Source organism: Gigantopelta aegis, chromosome 8 (assembly GCF_016097555.1).
Source record: "Gigantopelta aegis isolate Gae_Host chromosome 8, Gae_host_genome, whole genome shotgun sequence".
NCBI lineage: Eukaryota > Metazoa > Mollusca > Gastropoda > Neomphalida > Peltospiridae > Gigantopelta > Gigantopelta aegis.
Window position 1 is genome coordinate 42,855,263 of NC_054706.1, and position 22,294 is coordinate 42,877,556.

Sequence of the window (22,294 nt, forward strand, 5' to 3'; positions counted from 1 at the left end):
TCATTCATTCATTATTACCTAAATTAATACATGTTCTACAAAGTGAACTAATTAAAAAGTGAGAAGATTTACATTCGGACTCGATTCGATAGAAATTTAATTGAATTAGATATCTTCCTCAAATACACACACACACACACACACACACACATACACACACACACAAAAACATAAACACACAATATATCATAGTTATTAATTGTTGTAAAATAATTTAGAATATATAATCAACGGTCGTAGCATGGAGTGAACTGGCGGATTAAAAAAAAATCTTTCAAATCCTTCTTTACTTCGCCTTTCAAAGCGGGGTGGGGGTGGGGGGGTCAAAGCCTACCCTGCCTCTCAACGCCTGTAGTTGTGGAGTAGGCTATTGGACACATTTGCAGGGCCGTACCCTGATCAAAATCCTAGTTTTTATAAACAAATGAAATACTATACAAATTAAATCCTGAGATGTGTATGCTATTTTCTGGAGTAAAAACAGAAGGTACGACCCTGATTTGTAGGTGATTAGACAGAAATTCTACAGTGTGACTGGGTCTTTAACAGAAAAAATCATTTAGTAGTAGTAGTAGTGGTGGTGGTGGTTGTGGTAGCAGTAGTAGTAGTGGTGGTGGTGCTGGTGGTGCTGGTAGTAGTAGTAGTGGTGGTGGTGGTGGTAGTAGTAGTAGTAGGAGTAGGAGTGGTAGTAGTAGTAGTAGTAGTAAGCTTATTGATGTTGCTGAGCATGTTAATTATGGTTGTTGTTGTTGTTGTGTTTTCTATAAAGTTAATTTTGAACTACTGCAAATACCAGAAACATGTCGGTTTTGCAAGAATTGACAGAAATTCCATCCAATGTATCTAGAGGACCATGCACCTTTAAATAAAATGTTGGGTACGTAACTTTAGATTTATAATTACTAACTTCGGAAAAAGCATTTTCGGATAACTTCGGACGTCTTCGGTTCATACGAAAATGTCAGGATATTTGCAAATATTTCCGGGGATTACTCGGGGAAATCCCCAAACAATTTTATCTTCACTTCCGGTGTTTCTTCCGTTTCGTACCTCATAATATAATAAGCATTGTCAACAGTTTGTTAGATTGTGAAACGGGAATGTAAGTAAATATTGACGTTGGTAACGTAAGTACAACACACGCATAAGGATAGTAATTTATTATATTTAGGCTAGAGGGATTCAGATTCGTCAGTCGTCATCGTGATTTACTGATTATAATTATTCTTTAACTTTAATATTGCTTCCTTGTTTTGGCTTCGTACAGGTGATGCGCCAGTTCCGGATCACTTCAAACAACATGCGCGCGTATGACTTTAAAAGAAATTCTTGGTAATAAAGATAATCAACCATATAAATAAACAGTGATATAAAATGTAAATTTAGGTAAACATTTGGCACCAAAAACAGTGTTGTTCGAGCTGGCGTACTTACGCCAGTTGCGGATCACTTTCGAAAAATAGATGCTTACGCCTTCAAAAACACAATTTCCAACATGTTAGCACTTTCAACACGTTCGTGGATCCTGCCGGACATATTTTATGATCATTTGCAACTCCATAGGGTTCCCATCCCCCTTAGTTCATCAAGATTAACTTTGGCTACAAGTGCAAGCACTACCAATGTGCATTTACATTCGAGTTTATTTTTATGAACTACCATCCCCCTGATTACGCCCCTAATTAGCAATTTCTAAAATCGATTGAAAATCAACGATGGCGTCCAATGACGTCAGCTACACGGGGAGTGTGTCAAAAGTAAAGGTGCGCGATCCTTATTTTCGTTGTGTACTTTCAACAAGTTGAATTATATTTGATTTCTGGCATTCTAGTATATAATAATAATAATTAATATTATTACTAATAATAAATAATTGTTTTCATTTATTATCGTATATATCAATAAGGAACAAAGGCTGGAAAATAGAAAGAAATGACAGCAAAATATCAACTTTGGGACTGTTTAGTATTTATCATAATACAGGGGTGGATTATGCTTTAGGTGGGGTGGGGTGGGGGGTGGGGTGGGTCAGAAATTATAAATTTTACAGGTTATCTACGTGGTGGGGGTGGGTTTTTTTTTTTAGCCGGATATAATCCGCCCGTTTAAATATTAAAATTAAGCAAATAATTTTGAAGCAGGACGGTTAGACCCCTTGTTAATAATGATATATATTAATATAGTGACACACACTAAACAGTCACAAAAGTGGATTATTAATTATTATTTCTGACGTGTTGTTCCATTTGCCCTTTTCTGGTTAATCTCCCACCCCCCGCAAAATAATTCCTGGATCTACTCCTGAATACAGAATTATTTTCAAGGACGGTCTAAAGGCTAGGGCTAGCTCAGATTGACCGTGTGAATACACAGATCAGTGGCCGACTGACTCTCCTGCATCGGAATGCGATTGTGTAAAACAAAAATTCCACTGAAAAAAATAATCCACCCTATAGTAGTACAGACTGTTTAAATGCGAATTATAATTAAGCCGAATAAGAGATTTTCACTTCGTTGACAAAACCAAATAGAGGACCCCTTCCCCCTCTCAAACTTCTCTTTTTTTTACAAATTTTGAAGCGTTTTTGTTCACTTGACAACGATGTCAGTAAGACAAGTAAAACAAATTGACCGAATACTACACGGGACATGTCGAACCATGCATGCATGTGCAAATTGAATTTCACGTTGTTGACGATTGACAGTGCAAAAATAATCGATAAAATTCATGAATCCTCATAATACAGCTCAAGGCTACTACTACCTATATAATTTCATTACACAATGAATTCTTTAACACAAACCGGCCTCGGTGGCGTCGTGGCAGGCCATCGGTCTACAGGCTGGTAGGTACTGGGTTCGGATCCCAGTCGAGGCATGGGATTTTTAATCCAGATACCGACTCCAAACCCTGAGTGAGTGCTCCGCAAGGCTCAATGGGTAGGTGTAAACCACTTGCACCGACCAGTGATCCATAACTGGTTCAACAAAGGCCATGGTTTGTGCTATCCTGCCTGTGGGAAGTGCAAATAAAAGATCCCTTGCTGCTAATCGGAAGAGCAGGGGACAATAGTTCAAAATTTCAGGTAACCGGAAATCAGTTCACGTGAGTTTTACTTAGGTAACCACTTGTTCGGTTACGTGAATATAGTTCTCGTAACCGATTAGTTATGCCTACCTAATCCTAAAACACTTGAACTATGGTTCTGTTTTACATTAGTGATTTTAAAGTTGCGTAACCGACACGCGAACAGAACAACGGTTCTCGTGAAATATTGTGTCCTGGAAGAGTAGCTCATGTAGTGGCGACAGCGGGTTTCCTCTTAGAATCTGTGTGGTCCTTAACCATATGTCTGACGCCATATAACCGTAAATAAAATGTGTTGAGTGCGTCTTTAAATAAAACATTTCTTTCTTTCTTTAACACAACAAATACTATATGTACAAATCGGAAGTTTCTTTTTTTGTTCAGTATATATATAATTATGTTCTTTGGTGGGCTGGTAGGAATACTGATAGCCATGGGATCATAAAGCAGTCTGCTTTCTAGGGGGTGGGGTCTTGGAAAGTCATATTGACTATTTGAGAATATCAGGTGGTTTACACATGTATACATGTATGCTATTATTATTCCAGAATGACCTAACTATACAGAGTAAGATGGCAGATTTAGGTCAGCGGGATGATACTGAATTAAGATTGCTGATTCAAGCTTGTCTCTTTGACAACACAGACTTGCTGAATGATTTGATCCAAGGTGGAGAGTATGATATAAATGAAGTCGACTGCTGGGGGCGGACGCCGGTGTACACGGCAGTCAGTAACAACAGCATGCACTGTCTTGAAATTCTCATTGAAAATGGAGGTGAGAATTAACATCTTTCTTTACAAACACCTAGGAATTGCTGGGCAGAGGTAAAAGCTAACACTCACCGCCCCAAGCGTCTAGAAATATCTGGTGACACGTACAATTTAAATGATGTTAATTCACCAGAGGTAAAAGCTAACACTCACTCACCCCAAGCATCTAGAAATATCTGGTGACACGTACAATTTAAATGATGTTAATTCACCAGAGGTAAAAGCTAACACTCACTCACCCCAAGCATCTAGAAATATCTGGTGACACGTACAATTTAAATGATGCTAATTCACCAGGCAAGTAGATGTTTTAAAAACTTCTCCATTTCATGATATTTAGGGTGAGCAGTTCTGTAAATCAAATATATATATTTTTAAAATGTCATTAGGGTTTGTGTTCATTTATAAATATCACATGATTCTGACCAGTAATTTATAAGGGGGATCGAGACTAGTGATTTTCATAGGAAGAAGTAACATACTTTCTAGGCTAGTACACCATCAATTTGTTTTATAAAAATCAACAACAAAAAACTTCTTTTGTTTTTTTGGACCCTGCAGTTCCTGTTGAAAACAAATGTCTGTTATGTTATGGTGTACAAAACAGAATGAAAGTAATATATCTAGATTTTACTCTGTTGGAATAAAGACTCCACATTTTGATTACACTAACAAATTAAATCAATAAACCAGTAACTGGTAAAATTCTGTTGTTTTATTTTTGTCAGATTTTAGCATTGACAATATGCAACCAGTTGTGTCTTTACTAATCTTCTAAAGTAATCAAATTTGCTATGTTAAATACCCTGGCATGTCCCACAGTGAAATCTTGTATTGTTTACCCTAGCTGACGCCAAGCTACTAAATGCCAACACAGGGGCGGGATTTATAGCTCCGGTTGAGTGCTCGCTTGAGGTGCTGGTGTCGCAGGATCGAACCACCTCGGTGGATACATTCAGCTGATTTTTTTTCTCTCGCTCCAACCAGTGCACCACAAACTGGACAACGGCTGTGGTATGTGCTTTCCTGTCTGTAGGAAAGTGCATATAAAAGATCCCTTGCTGCGTTAGAAACAATGTACGTAGCAGGTTTCCTTTGATGACTACGATCGAGTCAGAACTACCAAATGTTTGACATCCAATAGCCGATGATTAATTAATCAATGTGCTCCAGTGGTGTCCTTAATCAAAACAAACAAACAAAAATGCCAACACATGAGCTCATAATTATATGTTTTAAGTTTACAGGTTTGTATTTTCTCAATACAAAATGACAAACTCAATCAGAACTTACCAGTGCTTGCAAGGCTGAATAATCCAATCAGGTGTTTTACCTTTGAATTTGATTGGCATAATAATCACATGACATGACACTTTTTTCCTTTGATGTCAAGTTTGCAGACTTGTACAGATTGATCTTTTTGTAGTACAAAAAAGGTGCATTTTGAAACAGCAGGCAGCTAGGTTTCTGCCAGATGGTAAAAAAGCAGGTATGGCATATCATACCAATTTTTAAAATGTTTTGCAGATATATATATTGTTTTAAGTTAACCTTTTGACAAAATCAATGACTTTTATCATTACTGTATGGTTTTCTTAAACCTAACCCATTTTCTTTCTGGGTGACAGAAAGGTGCATGCAACACACACATTCTAGCAGCAACCCTGACAGGGTGGGTACAAAATGAAGGTGGGTGTGTTCAAATATAACAGGGTGTGGAAAAATAAAGAGGGGCACAAAAAGTAAAAGGGACTGCAAATTAAGTGTCCAGGGGTGACAGTGAGACCACTAGTAGGGAGTTTTACTTCTCACAGTGGTAATATTCTACATCATTTTGCTCAGCACTGTTCATTCAGAATCATACCGGTTAGAATCTACACCTCTTCCAGATTCTGGTCCTGCTTTTAGGTTTAGTATCTTGATCCATAAAAGTCACCCTCATTTACATCAACTTTTTGTTTCTTTTTCCATCTAAACATATATAATAAAATTTGTTTTCAGTATATTACACATGTATTACAGAAAAAGAATAATAAAATTTAAAGTAGACTTATTAACAAAATTAAATGGAATTAAGTACTGAATACAAATGTATAGAAAAAGCTACTAATGAATCATTAAACAAATGGAATATTATAAATATAATTCATGATAAGTTACAAGTGAAAATTGGGCATCTTGGAAATAAACCGGCCTCGGTGGCGTCATGGTTAGGCCATCGGTCTACAGGCTGGTAGGTACTGGGTTCGGATCCCAGTCGAGGCATGGGATTTTTAATCCAGATACAGACTCCAAACCCTGAGTGAGTGCTCCGCAAGGCTCAGTGGGTAGGTGTAAACCACTTGCACCTACCAGTGATCCATAACTGGTTCAACAAAGGCCATGGTTTGTGCTATCCTGCCTGTGGGAAGCGCAAATAAAAGATCCCCAGCCGCCTGTCGTAAAAGAGTAGCCTATATGGCAACAGCGGGTTTTCTCTAAAAAAACAGTGTCAGAATGACCATATGTTTGACGTCCAATAGCCGATGATAAGATAAAAAATCAATGTGCTCTAGTGGCGTCGTTAAATAAAACAAACTTTACTTTTAACTTTAAAATAAAGCTTATATAACTATAAATAATGTTCTGCATTTATATTAATTCTTCTTTTCTGATGGTGACAGCATCAGCTTTTACGTTAAAGTTTAATTTTAAAATTTCATGTTTAGGTTCGTTTCTCACAAACTGTAAATCCTAAGTCAATGAAACTTGGTTTATATGCATAGTTTATATGAATGTGCAATACAGTGCACCAAAAATGTTTTTTGTAAGCAAGCCATTTAATTCCACAGAATTTGTTTCTATTCTAATTATTTTTCTGTCTGCCTGTTTCTCAATCTGTTCATCAGTCATCCATCCATTCATGGGTTGTTTTTGTATAATCTGTGTCTTTTCCATTTCAGCTGATATAAACCGTACACCTTTTGAGACTTCGTGTGATAAGAGGGTAAATATATACTTAATATTCATTTGAGAGTGTAACATTTGAGAGTGTAACATTTGAGAGTGTAACATTTGGATTACATTTTTACGCTGGATAAAAATTATAGGAAGGTGACACAAGTTAAAATCTTCTCCCAAAAAGACAAAATTCCTGACTACCATTTTCATGATTTTAAAATAATCCCTATCCCCCTCCAAAAAAACAACAACAGAAAAAAGCAAACATATAAACATTGTTTTGTTCTATTTTTTCCTGTGAGTGGAGAGGGGGGTGAAACAACCCACTGATGCCATTCTCCAGTAATACAGTTTTGTTTTCATATAGTCAGTTTAAATTTAATTTATCACCCAAGGTGTCATGAAGGTCATGAACAACACGGTCATGGTTGTTTTTATAGGCGGTGATATTCCAAACAAATTGAAAGAATTAATATTGTTTTGTAGACCCCGCTGCACACTGCAGTGTTTGATGGGAAGATTGAAGCGGTCCGACTGTTGTTGAATCACGACGCTAATGTGCATGCACGAGACCAGTCCGGCAGAACTCCTCTCGATATAGCAAAGCAAACAGGAAACCGAGAAATTGTCACATGCCTCAATTCTGCAATAGGTATTTTTATTGTTTTCAGTTAGTCATTCATTAGTTATTTTAATTTGTTGACTGTTTTGCTCAAATACAAAATATGTGTATTTCAGGTTTCATCCTTGAAAAAAATAGGATAGGTACATGTACACACATGTATAGGTAGGGACTTTTCTTGCTTCAAAAATTTCAGGGTCACTACATAAAATTAGGGTAGGTCGGGAAACCAGAAACACAGATATTTTTGTTTTAGGCTTTACACAAAAACAGTGGAGTACAATTACATGTATATAGGTTATAGTATGTTACAGGGCTGTACCTCCTTGTGTTGTACACTAGTATATACTGGGAAGTCAGGGTGCTACATGCATACTGTAATTAGCTTTGTGTGACCTATTATCCCATAACTGGTATATACTAACGGTCATGGTGCTTGGTGTATATAAAAGATCCCTTGCTGCTTATGGAAAAATGTAATGGCTTTTTTCTGAAGACTATATAGCTGTGTTCACACTTCACAACATAAACTGCCTTCACACTTACACATAAACTAATTTAACTAAACTGGTATACCAGTTTAAAATGTAATGGCTTTTTTCTGAAGACTATATAGCTGTGTTCACACTTCACAACATAAACTGCCTTCACACTTACACATAAACTGATTTAACTAAACTGGTATACCAGTTTAAAATGTAATGGCTTTTTCTGAAGACTATATAGCTGTGTTCACACTTCACAACATAAACTGCCTTCACACTTACACATAAACTAATTTAACTAAACTGGTATACCAGTTTAAAATGTAAGGGTTAACGCAATCTTTTCACTATATATACCGGGATAGCTAAAACATTTTGGTGTAACTAAAACATTTTAAAATGCAAATGTGAATGCAAATTGTTTTAGTTAAACTAGTATTAAGACGGAAGTGACAGTTAGATTAAGCACTAAGTACATCTAGCAACAGCCAGACTCCTTTCTTACAATACCTGACCGGTAAATACTGGTATACATGTACATATAGCTACTGCATGTGTGAATACTCAACATTTCCAATCAAAAGTGTTTTAGTGTAGTTAAACTAGTTTAACTTGTATAATCCTGTGTGAACACAGCTTATATGTGTGAGAATTATCAAAGGTTTGATGTACAATAGCCAATGATTTAGTGGAGTTATTACATACGTGGTCAGAGCCATGCCTGTAGCCTGAAATAATAGCACAAGCAGAATGAGGGCACAATTAATATAGGCTGGAGATCTCCAGCTAAGCTAAAAAGGCACCTTTAAACTAAAAGGTAATTTTCTTTACATCCCTTGACTGATCTACAAGGTATGGACATGAAAAGAAAACCTTGTGGGCCAACGTCTGCTACAGGTACATGTATACTGTCTCATGCAGATTTATCACATTTATCAAACTAATTAGTATGCCATAATTACATTACATTGCATGCCCCATCTATACATGCATAGTACTGTAATTTAGTCACATGTAATTGAGTATGGTATTAGCATTGTATACATAGAACACACATACAAACATACATAGCTACCATTTTTAGATGCTTGTTCACGTTCTTGTACAAGTTACTAAATAAATATAAGTATTGTATCCATTAATTAAGGTGAGAATCATGTGCTCCATGTTTCCTGTTTGTGGTGATCTGTCTGTGGGAATATGGATATAAATGATCCATTGCCGCCATTTTGTAGCATGTTGTGTCCAGAACTCACTAGTGAAGTCAGAGGTTGTGCCTATGACAGGCATGCTTGAAGTTTTCTGATGGAAGCACTCCAGAAATGTCTCGTACCCTATTGAGTAGAAGTAATCTGTGCAGAAGTGGCAGGTTTCTTCTCTTACACTCTCGACTGAGTTTCACAATAAGTATATAGTACAGCGAGTGTAGGTACAAATGTACATCATCAACCAAACATTCTTATCCTTTCCTCATCATGCTGGTCACCTCACTTGGTCACAATAAACATATAGTACAGCGAGTGTAGGAACAAATGTACATCATCAACCAAACATTCTTATCCTTTCCTCATCATGCTGGTCACCTCACTTGGTCACAATAAGCATATAGTACAGAGTGAGTGAACGTATGATCAACCAAACATTCTTATCCTTTCCTCATCATGCTGGTCATCTCACTTGGTCACAATAAGTATATAGTACAGCGAGTGTAGGTACAAATGTACATCATCAACCAAACATTCTTATCCTTTCCTCATCACGCTGGCCACCTCACTTGGTCACAATAAGCATATAGTACAGCGAGTGTAGGAACAAATGTACATCATCAACCAAACATTCTTATCCTTTCCTCATCATGCTGGTCACCTCACTTGGTCACAATAAGCATATAGTACAGAGTGAGTGAACATATGATCAACCAAACATTCTTATCCTTTCCTCATCACGCTGGTCACCTCACTTGGTCACAATAAGCATATAGTACAGAGTGAGTGAACATATGATCAACCAAACATTCTTATCCTTTCCTCATCATGCTGGTCACCTCACTTGGTCACAATAAGCATATAGTACAGCGAGTGTAGGTACAAATGTACATCATCAACCAAACATTCTTATCCTTTCCTCATCACGCTGGTCATCTCACTTGGTCACAATAAGCATATAGTACAGCGAGTGTAGGTACAAATGTACATCATCAACCAAACATTCTTATCCTTTCCTCATCACGCTGGTCACCTCACTTGGTCACAATAAGCATATAGTACAGAGAGTGAACGTATGATCAACCAAACATTCTTATCCTTTCCTCATCACGCTGGTCACCTCACTTGGTCACAATAAGCATATAGTACAGAGTGAGTGAACATATGATCAACCAAACATTCCTTTCCTTTCCTCATCACGCTGGTCACCTCACTTGGTCACAATAAGCATATAGTACAGAGTGAGTGAACGTATGATCAACCAAACATTCCTTTCCTTTCCTCATCATGCTGGCTAACACACTTGGTCACAATAAGCATATAGTACAGAGTGAGTGAACATATGGTCAACCAAACATTCCTTTCCTTTCCTCATCACGCTGGTCACCTCACTTGGTCACAATACGCATATAGTACAGAGTGAGTGAACATATGATCAACCAAACATTCCTTTCCTCATCACGCTGACTAATACACTTGATCACAATAAGCATATAGTACAGAGTGAGTGAACATATGATAAACCAAACATTCCTTTCCTTTCCTCATCACGCTGGTCACCTCACTTGGTCACAATACGCATATAGTACAGAGTGAGTGAACGTATGATCAACCAAACATTCCTTTCCTTTCCTCATCATGCTGGCTAACACACTTGGTCACAATAAGCATATAGTACAGAGTGAGTGAACATATGGTCAACCAAACATTCCTTTCCTCATCACGCTGACTAATACACTTGATCACAATAAGCATATAGTACAGAGTGAGTGAACATATGGTCAACCAAACATTCCTTTCCTTTCCTCATCACGCTGGCTAACACACTAAGTCTTGTTTAACATGTCAGTCGTTTCTTTTTCAGAGATGAACAATAGAGCACTGAATAATCTTTCTCAGAGTAAGTTTTTTCTCCTTTTGTATCTATATTTTGTACTGTATAAACTATATTTATTTAAAGCTTGTGTTTCTCAATGGAGGTTTTAAAATTAGTTGGTCTGAGAGAATTTTTATACCACCATAAACATCAATATTTTTCAATCTCACTGACTGATAATATTTTGAAAACGAAATAAACATTCTGTTCTGTCATCACAAGGATGACTAATGTTCTGTCAGTGCTAAAAATAGCATAAAGTAAGTAAACACTAAGCAAGTCTAGACCAGTCAAACTGACAGACTGCTCCAGTCTTGTATTGTTGTCATCTAAAGTAGGGTAGAGATATTTTGATCCCAAAGGTAAACCTGACGCCATCATATTTTTATATGCCTGTCTATGATGGATCGTATATGGTATTGTCCGTCTGTTAACGTTTTCTTGCCCGGACCATATCTTGCATACAGATGCATACAGGACCATCAAACCTTACATGTAGGAACAACTTGGGATGGTGGTGTGTCACGTACTATTACTAGGTCACTGTGACCTACTTTTCATGATCTACTGCACATAACAGTAAATCCTTGTCCGGACCATATCTTGCATACAGGACCATCAAACCTCACATGTAGGAACAACTTGGGATGGCGGTGTGTCGCATACTATTACTAGGTCACTGTGACCTACTTTGCACAGTCTACTGCACATAACAGTAAATCCTTGTCTGGATCATATCTTGCATACAGATGCATATACATGTAGGACCATCAAACCTTACATGTAGTAATTGGTCCAAAACAAACTGTTCATCCATCCATTTCAAACATTTCACATAATTAGAATTGAATGATACCTGTAACATATTCATTAATATCTATGGTTTTCCATCAAACTCCTGACGGGTGTTCATGTACCTCACCGGTACTCTTGTTGTCATTAAAATTATTATAATTATAGTCATCAAGTCAGAGATTTTTTTAATACAATGGTGTAATTGTGTTATAAACACCCAGACCTTGTCTTTTAAGGTTCGCAGGTGCGATCGTGCTTGTACAGCGCACGCAATTTCAATCTGGCGAGTGTGAAAAATAACGCATGTTACACTTTATAAACAGCGCACATAAAATAATTTTGTATATTGATTGTCATTATTTATCTTATGTAGCTGATAGAAAGATCCATTGAATAATGCCAGAAAAAAATATTACAAGAACTGTAGCGTTCATGCAAGATTTTAATATATGACTGGTACTTATCTTTGCTATACAAATCGGAAAACACAGGTTTAATAGACATCTTCAAAGATGTACCAATCCGATCAAAACTTCTTTGTCTATTTAATTTATTATGATTAGAAACCGTCCACTTTTGTAAGGTAATAGATGACAACATCTGATAAGGATAACTCATTTATACTGTTAATATAGTTATGACAAAGAGAGAAAAGGGATTGGAATTAAATAATAGCTTCTGTAGCCTACACAAATGAACTTGTTACGGAAATCAGCGAAGTCTGTAAAATTGTCTTGATTAGTTCATAACTGTTAGCCTACAAAACTTACATGAGGTCCCTAAAATCGTGTAATTTTATACTTTCTTTAAAAAAAAAAAGAAGGCATTTAGACTAAGACAATTGAAGAGTAGACGGAATAATAAAAAGAAGGAAAAGAAATGATAATAGGTATGTAGGAATAAGCCAAGATTTTTTTTTTTACATCTATTATTTTTCTATTTTATCTTTTTAAAAAAATCAAATAAAAATTCATTTAAATATTTGTATTTCAGCCAGAGGTTAATGAATATACATATGTTATTTATATATGTATATATGTACACACTATAGAAACAGTAATCAATGATCATTGCCGACTATTTAATTTTTGTTTCATTTGTTAGAAAGTCACAGACCATGTGACTGGAACATGATTTGATGCGCAGTACTCTGTGGCATATTGTCCAATCAGAGCTATCGGGGTCAGATTAGTTTTACTCTTGGAACTCTGCAAGCACATGCTGGTCTAGTTGACAACTTATTACACATTGATGATGGTGTCGACAATTATAGGGGCGTATTACTTTTATTATGGCATCCCACGTTTTGGAATAAAATCCTTTGTAATGACAGATTTTGTCAGAGTTTGTATATTTTTATATCAACAACATTGGAGCCGTTCTAGATCAATGATGTAACGCTGACTTGACAGATGTCAGAGCCATTCGTAACTTGTAGCAGTAGGTCAAATGACGTGTTACAAAATGTTGAGGGAGGGAGACTGGTTGCATAATTGTTGAATTAAAAATGCCACATGAATGTCAATGTCCCAACCAACACTATCAATTGAACTAATTGTATGCCTACGAGTTATTTAAAAAAATGTTTTAATGATATGAGTCAGTAGTGCACACCTGAGATGCTTGGGTCATAGTTCATGAACCACCTCCTCAGAACCAGTGGGTTTTTTCCCATCCCAACTACCCTAATCATGTTCGTTGTACATAATAATGAAATTCGAGACAAGTTGATTCCTACACATTTAGCTGCACGTTCATCAAACCATCTGACACTGAAAAGGTATCTATGATTGTGTGCATCAAATTATCTGAATAGTACATATTGTAATTAAAAAATCAAATTGTCGGCATCAGTGTATGTCATAATTATATTTCTGTGGTACTACTCCTGAAACTGTTTAATGAATTATAACTCCATTCCTGAAAGGGAAAAGAAGTCAGACTGCACTAATGAACCAAACAACATAAAATTAGAAGAAAAAATATTATTTGTTTATTGGTTCATTTTTGCAACATATGTCTTTGCATTTACATGTACCAATTAATTCATAAATTAATAATGCTTGGTTTTCACTCGCCTTATTATTTTAATTACTCGCCTAATTATTTTGAGGTCTGTGATTTTTCACTTGCCTTTGTTTTTCAAAAGTCAAGGACTGAACACCCATGCAAATGTTTCTACAAATACTGTTTTGTATAATTTTAAATTACATGTAGTATAATAATTTTTTCTTCTTTTTCTTTTCAACTTGTAATCCCAAAACTTTTTTCTAGAGCTGTACATTGCTTTGACAAGACGGGATGTTGATGTCATTCTGCAAGCTTTGAATGAGAATAAAGCTGAAGATATTAAATATGTTGTCACCCAACCACCTGGTGATAGCTTCCCAGCTCTCTGCAGGTAGGGGAAATGTTTTGATTGGTCGCAGAAAATACTCAGGCCATCCATGAAATATGTTTGTTTGCTGTAAGTTAACCAACTCATGAGCTAAAACCCAGACAGCCCAGGGAGCTGAAGTGTGTGACAGAAAATCGTCTGTTGGAAATAAGCAGAAATATAAATTAAAGCAAACATGTTTTATGAATGACCTAACTTGCACATTTGAAAGAGGGAGAGAGAGAGACAGACAGACAGACATGGACATGTCTGCTTGGTTTTTGGTTTTGTTAATTTCCATCTGATCATCAGACTACTGATATATTGCCTGACAGTGTACAAGTGATCCAGTCTATTATTATACATTTGTTAGATATCTAAACTGTAGTAACTTATTGTTGTTGTTTTTATTTTGCTGGACGTACTATATATATAATTACATATTTATTCTAGATCTCAAGGCAGTAGAGCCTTATCTTCAGGTAGGTTGGTACAATTACATATTTATTCTGGATCTCAAGGTAGCAGAGCCTTCTCCTCAGGTTGGCGTGTATGATTACATATTTATTCTGGATCTCATGGTAGTAGAGCCATCTCCTCAGGTTGGCGTGTATGATTACATATTTATTCTGGATCTCAAGGTAGTAGAGCCTTCTCCTCATTGGCGTGTATGATTACATATTTATTCTGGATCTCAAGGCAGTAGAGCTTTATCTTCAGGTTGGCGTGTATGATTACATATTTATTCTGGATCTCAAGGTAGTAGAGCCTTCTCCTCAGGTTGGCGTGTATGATTACATATTTATTCTGGATCTCAAGGTAGTAGAGCCATCTCCTCAGGTTGGCGTGTATGATTACATATTTATTCTGGATCTCAAGGTAGTAGAGCCTTCTCCTCATTGGCGTGTATGATTACATATTTATTCTGGATCTCAAGGCAGTAGAGCTTTATCTTCAGGTTGGCGTGTATGATTACATATTTATTCTGGATCTCAAGGTAGTAGAGCCTTCTCCTCAGGTTGGCGTGTATGATTACATATTTATTCTGGATCTCAAGGTAGTAGAGCCATCTCCTCAGGTTGGCGTGTATGATTACATATTTATTCTGGATCTCAAGGTAGTAGAGCCTTCTCCTCATTGGCGTGTATGATTACATATTTATTCTGGATCTCAAGGCAGTAGAGCTTTATCTTCAGGTTGGCGTGTATGATTACATATTTATTCTGGATCTCAAGGTAGTAGAGCCTTCTCCTCAGGTTGGCGTGTATGATTACATATTTATTCTGGATCTCAAGGTAGTAGAGCCATCTCCTCAGGTTGGCGTGTATGATTACATATTTATTCTGGATCTCAAGGTAGTAGAGCCTTCTCCTCAGGTTGGCGTGTATGATTACATATTTATTCTGGATCTCACGGTAGTAGAGCCATCTCCTCAGGTTGGCGTGTATGATTACATATTTATTCTGGATCTCAAGGTAGTAGAGCCATCTCCTCATGTTGGCGTGTATGATTACATATTTATTCTGGATCTCAAGGCAGTAGAGCCTTCTCCTCAGGTTGGCATGTATGATTACATATTTATTCTGGATCTCAAGGCAGTAGAGCTTTATCTTCAGGTTGGCGTGTATGATTACATATTTATTCTGGATCCCAAGGTAGTAGAGCCTTCTCCTCAGGTTGGCGTGTATGATTACATATTTATTCTGGATCTCAAGGTAGTAGAGCCATCTCCTCAGGTTTAACTGGGGTGTACAGGACCTTGGCAAATATATGTAATTATAATGGCCTTCATAACTGTCGTCTGCAGGGCCTTCATAAATAATTATCTTTCATAACTGGGGTCTGCAGAGCTTTGGTAAATAATGTCCCTCATAACGGGGGTCTACAGAGCCTTGGTAAATATGTCCTTCATAACGGGAGTCTACATAGCCTTGGTATATATGTCCCTCATAACGGGGGTCTACATAGTCTTGGTAAATATGTCCTTCATAACAGGGGTCTACAGAGCCTTGATATATATGTCCCTCATAACAGGGGTCTACAGAGCCTTGATATATATGTCCCTCATAACAGGGGTCTACAGAGCCTTGATATATATGTCCTTCATAACGGGGGTCTACAGAGCCTTGATATATATGTCCTTCATAACGGGGGTCTACAGAGCCTTGATATATATGTCCCTCATAACAGGGGTCTACATAGCCTTGGTATATATGTCCTTCATAACAGGGGTCTACAGAGCCTTGATATATATGTCCTTCATAACGGGGGTCTACAGAGCCTTGATATATATGTCCCTCATAACAGGGGTCTACATAGCCTTGGTATATATGTCCTTCATAACGGGGGTCTACAGAGCCTTGATATATATGTCCCTCATAACAGGGGTCTACAGAGCCTTGATATATATGTCCCTCATAACAGGGGTCTACAGAGCCTTGATATATATGTCCTTCATAACGGGGGTCTACAGAGCCTTGATATATATGTCCTTCATAACGGGGGTCTACAGAGCCTTGATATATATGTCCTTCATAACAGGGGTCTACATAGCCTTGATATATATGTCCTTCATAACAGGGGTCTACAGAGCCTTGATATATATGTCCTTCATAACAGGGGTCTACATAGCCTTGATATATATGTCCTTCATAACAGGGGTCTACATAGCCTTGATATATATGTCCTTCATAACGGGGGTCTACAGAGCCTTGATATATATGTCCTTCATAACAGGGGTCTACATAGCCTTGATATATATGTCCTTCATAACAGGGGTCTACAGAGCCTTGATATATATGTCCTTCATAACGGGGGTCTACAGAGCCTTGATATATATGTCCCTCATAACAGGGGTCTACATAGCCTTGGTATATATGTCCTTCATAACAGGGGTCTACAGAGCCTTGGTATATATGTCCCTCATAAGAGGGGTCTAAATAGTCTTGGTAAATATATATCCTTCATAACAGGGGTCTGCAGAGTCTTGGTAAATATATGTCCTTCATAACTGGTGTCTGCAGAGTCTTGGTAAATACATGTAATGAGCTTCAGAACAGTACTAGGGTCCAAGCAATGGTCAGAATACTGCTGTTCCAACCGGCTAACATCACCACAAACCAGGAGGGTTCTTTTGCTGTCATCTTGTCAGACAGGCAACCTTTTTAAATTTATAAGCACATGCACATTAGTTTAGTCAAATATATATCTAATATTTTGTAAAATTGATTCCACCAATTGTTTTAAAATAAAATATAATTACATGTATCTAGGGGTCTACAGGTCCATGGTAAATAATGTCCTTCACAACAGGGTGTACATATCCATAGTAATTAATGTTCTTCACAACTGGGGGTGGGGAGTCTACAGGTCCATGGTAAATAATGTCCTTCACAACAGGGTGTACATATCCATAGTAATTAATGTTCTTCACAACTGGGGGTGGGGAGTCTACAGGTCCATGGTAAATAATGTCCTTCACAACAGGGTGTACATATCCATAGTAATTAATGTTCTTCACAACTGGGGGTGGGGAGTCTACAGGTCCATGGTAAATAATGTCCTTCACAACAGGGTGTACATATCCATAGTAATTAATGTTCTTCACAACTGGGGGTGGGGAGTCTACAGGTAATTGGTAAATAATGTCCTTCACAACAGGGTGTACATATCCATAGAAATTCATTTTCTTCACAACTGGGGGTGGGGAGTCTACAGGTCCATGGTAAATAATGTCCTTCATAATTGGGGTTTTAATAAAGAGCATAATAAAATCTCTCTAATGTTAGGCCTAATGAAAAAGATCACCAGTCTTGGTGGCACAGTTGATAAGCCATCGGTTTAAAGGCTGGTAGATTCTAGGTGCATGTTCTGCATGGCACCTGATTGGAGATGTAGATGACTTCTCTCTCACCAGCTGTTAACCCTTATCCTGGACTGTGGTGTGTGCCCAAGTGTACTTGGACTTAAATTGGATATTAGAGTAGACTTCCACTATGTCACAATTCCCTTGTGGTACATGTATTTGGCATCTTGTAGCCAACTGATTGAAGACAATTTTTCTTGTAAGTTCCTTTTTGTATTTTTCAGTGCTTGTAAGCTTGGGAACTTGGAGATAGTGAAGAAACTGCTTAGTTTCCATGAACAGGCCACACAGCTTGCCCATGAAGAGACTGGATATACACCGCTGCATATTGCCTGTGAACACGGCAACGTGCCTCTTATTGAGCTTCTCCTCAAGGTACATTGTGAGGCTAACCACAGTAGGTACTTGATGACACAATAATCAGATAATACTTTCCTGGACAAGCCCAAGTGAAGATTCTTGAAATTGGTTTAAATACGAAACTACATAAAAACATGGAAAAATTAGTACAAAAGTTAATTTGCCCTCTAAGTTGCATTATTTGCTTCTTAAAGGCATATTGTCACAGATCACTGACCTATTTAATGGTCTAACAAAGTATTACCTGAACAAAAATAATTTTATTTGTCTCTAAATGTACTTTATTCAATCATCTTCATAACCACCACACTCCATTTATTAATGATATTTTGTAAACAATAATTGAATTATGGCAATGGTCCATAATTCAAAAACTAAAATTGCCAAGAGGGTTGACATGGATTTTACTCCATCATGGTTCAGTTACGGTGATGCGATAGCTAGATTTGGTTTCCAACAATTAATCTAATTTTCATTTATTATCCATTTTTAGAGAAATAAGGTCCTTAAATCTGTGACAGTATGCCTTTAAACAAATACCATATGTAGTTAATAGTCTCATACTGATAAAACCAACACAACTACTTCTGTCCTAGATGACCGGAGAAGTGGTCGGAGAAGTGCTGGTCTCGTGTATTATTACCAGTCTGAGTCTGGATAAGTCTGTATTTTTATTACTCCATATGATACATATATTTTAGGTTTTATTGCAGCTTTATAAAGCAACTTTGAGATTAAAATACTAGTAAGTTTCATACTAATTTTTATACATTACAAGTGTTGTTTTACGTTTACAACTTTGCATTGTGAGTGGGGTAGAAATGCCATCTTGCCATTGTTGGACCTTCACAAATAAAACACAGAGCCTAAGCAACTGGAAAAGGATAAGCATTTTGCTTCATATGTAACCATTTATTGACAGTTTATTACTTGTAGGCTGTGATATGTTAACAAAATATTGTGAACGTTTAAACAATACCTATTAAATGAAATGATACATTTAAATAAAAAAAAAAAAAAATTTAGATTTGTTTAATGACACCACTAGAGCACATTGATGTATTAATCGTCGGTTGTTGCATGTCAAACATATGGTCATTTTGACACAGTCATAGAGAGGAAACCCGATACATTTGTTCCATTAGTAGCAAGGGATTTTTTATATGCACCATCCCACAGACAGGATAGTACATACCACAGCCTTTGATATACCAGTCGTGGTGCACTGGCTGGATTGAAAAATAGCCCAATGGGCCCATTGACAGGGATCAATCCCGAACCGACCGCATATCAAACTAGTGCTTTACCACCTGGATATGTCCCACCCCCATACATTTAAATGACCTAACATTTAACTACTAGTTAATCAATATAGATATAAAATTTGACAAATAGTTCATACTATCTAGGAATAATGTTTATTAAATAATATTATATATACCATACCTTAACTTTACAAAATTCATGAAACCAAAGTTGAAAAGTGAAGTATATTGGGTTTCCACTTGCAATCTTTATTCATCTTTTTTTCTCTTTTTTGTCACCAGCCTGATTTTATCGCTGGTTAAATCAAATAAATTATATTTTTGCATAAAACAGTCGAATAAATGTACTAAAACATTGGATTATTTCCTGGATAACAATGCAACTGGGGTCATCTTGAAGTTATATTTCACGATATGACGTTGATACTTTGAGAATAGTTAATGATGTAGGGTATCAACTTTATCCTGTGGAGGACAATTCCCATTCAACTAGCGCAGGATAAAGCTGATATTTTATGACTTAATCCTATAATGCATTATAAAGTGAGGAAAAATATTATTTTATTCCTGTTTAACTCAACTATATTGTACAATTGAGTCACATAAAGTAATTGTTTTATGACATCTCCACATCATGTGACTTTAATCTGTCATCATCTTCATCTGCTAATACAGTGACAGGATAAACTATAACAAAACTAAAATACAGTATAGACTGGTCTAACGGCCACCTGTATATAACGTACGGTCACCATAAATCCCACCCAATGCTGTTTTCTTCTTTATTTTACCTGTATATAATGGTCACCTGTCCAATGCAGCCATCGGCCACTAATTTTGGACCAAAATGAATTGTTAGACCTGCTATAACGGCCACAAAATACATTGACCACTAATGGGTTTTTTTTACCAAAATGGACAATTAAACTTGCCATAATGGCCACAAGGTATATGCATATATTTTCCTGTCCTTAACACTGAGAATAGAGTCTTTGTTTTACTTATGTTTGAGCTACACGCTCCAGTGCATTATCCATCGTATTTGCATCCGAGTTCTGTGTAATGTTGTCAGCCATCGGAAAGGCGACTTGTCATTGGTTACAGTAATGCTGAGACAGAGCTTACATCCAACTCACCCACACTGATAGGTAGTGTATTGCAAGGTGTGTGATTGCCGCCGCCATTGTTATACACAAAGAGTAAAGAGCTTTCACGATGCTTGTTCAGCCATTACACATGGGCAAAGCTAATACTGATAAGATAGATTAGCGGTTACATAAAATAAAAAAATAGGAAAGTATCATAATCTCTCAAGTAATGACAGAATTCCACACATGCACATATCCATATGCTAGTTCGATACAGTTTATTACTGAGAGCGTTTGTATCCAAAATGCCTCCCAAATATCATATGGCGTTAACGTTAGAACAGAGACTTAAAGTTATAAAAAAAAATAGGACGAAGATAGCTGACCAGTATATAAATTACCTGAAAGAATTTTGACTGTTTCACGACAAGTACAGCATACCTTCAGCGGCAGTGAATATGGAAGAATGTGTTAAATCAGTGTGTGCAGAATGCAGTGGAAAGCAATCAATGATAATTTTTTTTTTTTAAACATGAATAATAGAGTGACGTTAAATAAAAGATGTTCAAGTTATGCCTTTATGGAGTAAAAATTATTTATATTATTTTCTCCCTCTTGTTTTTAATTTTTTAAATGACTATTGTTACTTTTATGCATTCCAGTTTAGTAGTAGCCTACATGTACATAGTAAACTATTTCATATGTGTTTTTATTTACCTGTATATAATGATCACCTGTCCATAATGGCCACTTTTGCTGGGTCCCTTGAGTGGTCGTTATATACAGGTTTGACTGTATACTCAATCTGTTGTTGACACTATTCATGAATCATAACAATCATCTAGTACATTATGATTCCATATCTAAAAAAAATTATGATTAAAAACCCAGCAATATTAGATTATTATTTTTAGCATTTTGGTGTTATCTTAAAGGGACATACCCTTGTTTTTAAACACTAAGGCATAGTTTTGACTATTAGAGCCGTTTGGTACTGAAATCATAATTTACTTAAATTTTATTGTTTAGATTATGCATTTCCATACATTCGAAGTGTTTTTGGTCATCCTGGTGTTTTTAATATCACCAAAAAACATTTCTCATATTTTTAAAAACACACATGCTTCTGAGAAGTAACGGTTATGGAGTCAAGTTTTAGTCTATTTTTAGAGGGTATTTCACTATTTCAAAGTCACAGACTAATGTTTAACTGAATTGTAACTTTATCCAAATGTGTTACAGGTTTGTAGATTAACTAAACTTAGTGTTAATTTTCACAGGCTGAAACTAGCTAGGGTCTGTCCCTTTAACACTTGATATTTATTGTTAAGCTTTTACCAATTTTGTAAATACTTAGATGTCCTAAATAAAACAATACCGTGTACACATGTAAACATGGCAGCCCTACACTTTTAGTTCCACTTCATTCCATGTTTTTATTTCTTCAAAAAAACTTGTTATATATAAGCTAAGTCTTAGTAGTTAAGTGGAAATGTTTGTGAATAAAACATGCTTTCAATTAATTATGACAGATATTCATTAAATTTATATTTTC

At 36.5% G+C, this 22,294-nt stretch overlaps 1 protein-coding gene across 1 annotated transcript in view; it reads left to right on the forward strand.

The window, feature by feature from the left end:
- Positions 1-1,040: 1,040 nt before the first annotated feature.
- LOC121379097 (leucine-rich repeat serine/threonine-protein kinase 1-like) overlaps positions 1,041-22,294 on the forward strand; it is a 76,974-nt gene continuing 55,720 nt past the window's right edge. The window contains exons 1-7 of the mRNA XM_041507565.1: positions 1,041-1,102; positions 3,637-3,865; positions 6,804-6,847; positions 7,288-7,453; positions 10,978-11,013; positions 14,059-14,185; positions 18,251-18,401. Coding sequence (XP_041363499.1) covers positions 3,661-3,865; positions 6,804-6,847; positions 7,288-7,453; positions 10,978-11,013; positions 14,059-14,185; positions 18,251-18,401 — 729 coding nt within the window. The 5' untranslated portion in view covers positions 1,041-1,102; positions 3,637-3,660. The remainder of the gene's footprint in view (positions 1,103-3,636; positions 3,866-6,803; positions 6,848-7,287; positions 7,454-10,977; positions 11,014-14,058; positions 14,186-18,250; positions 18,402-22,294) is intronic.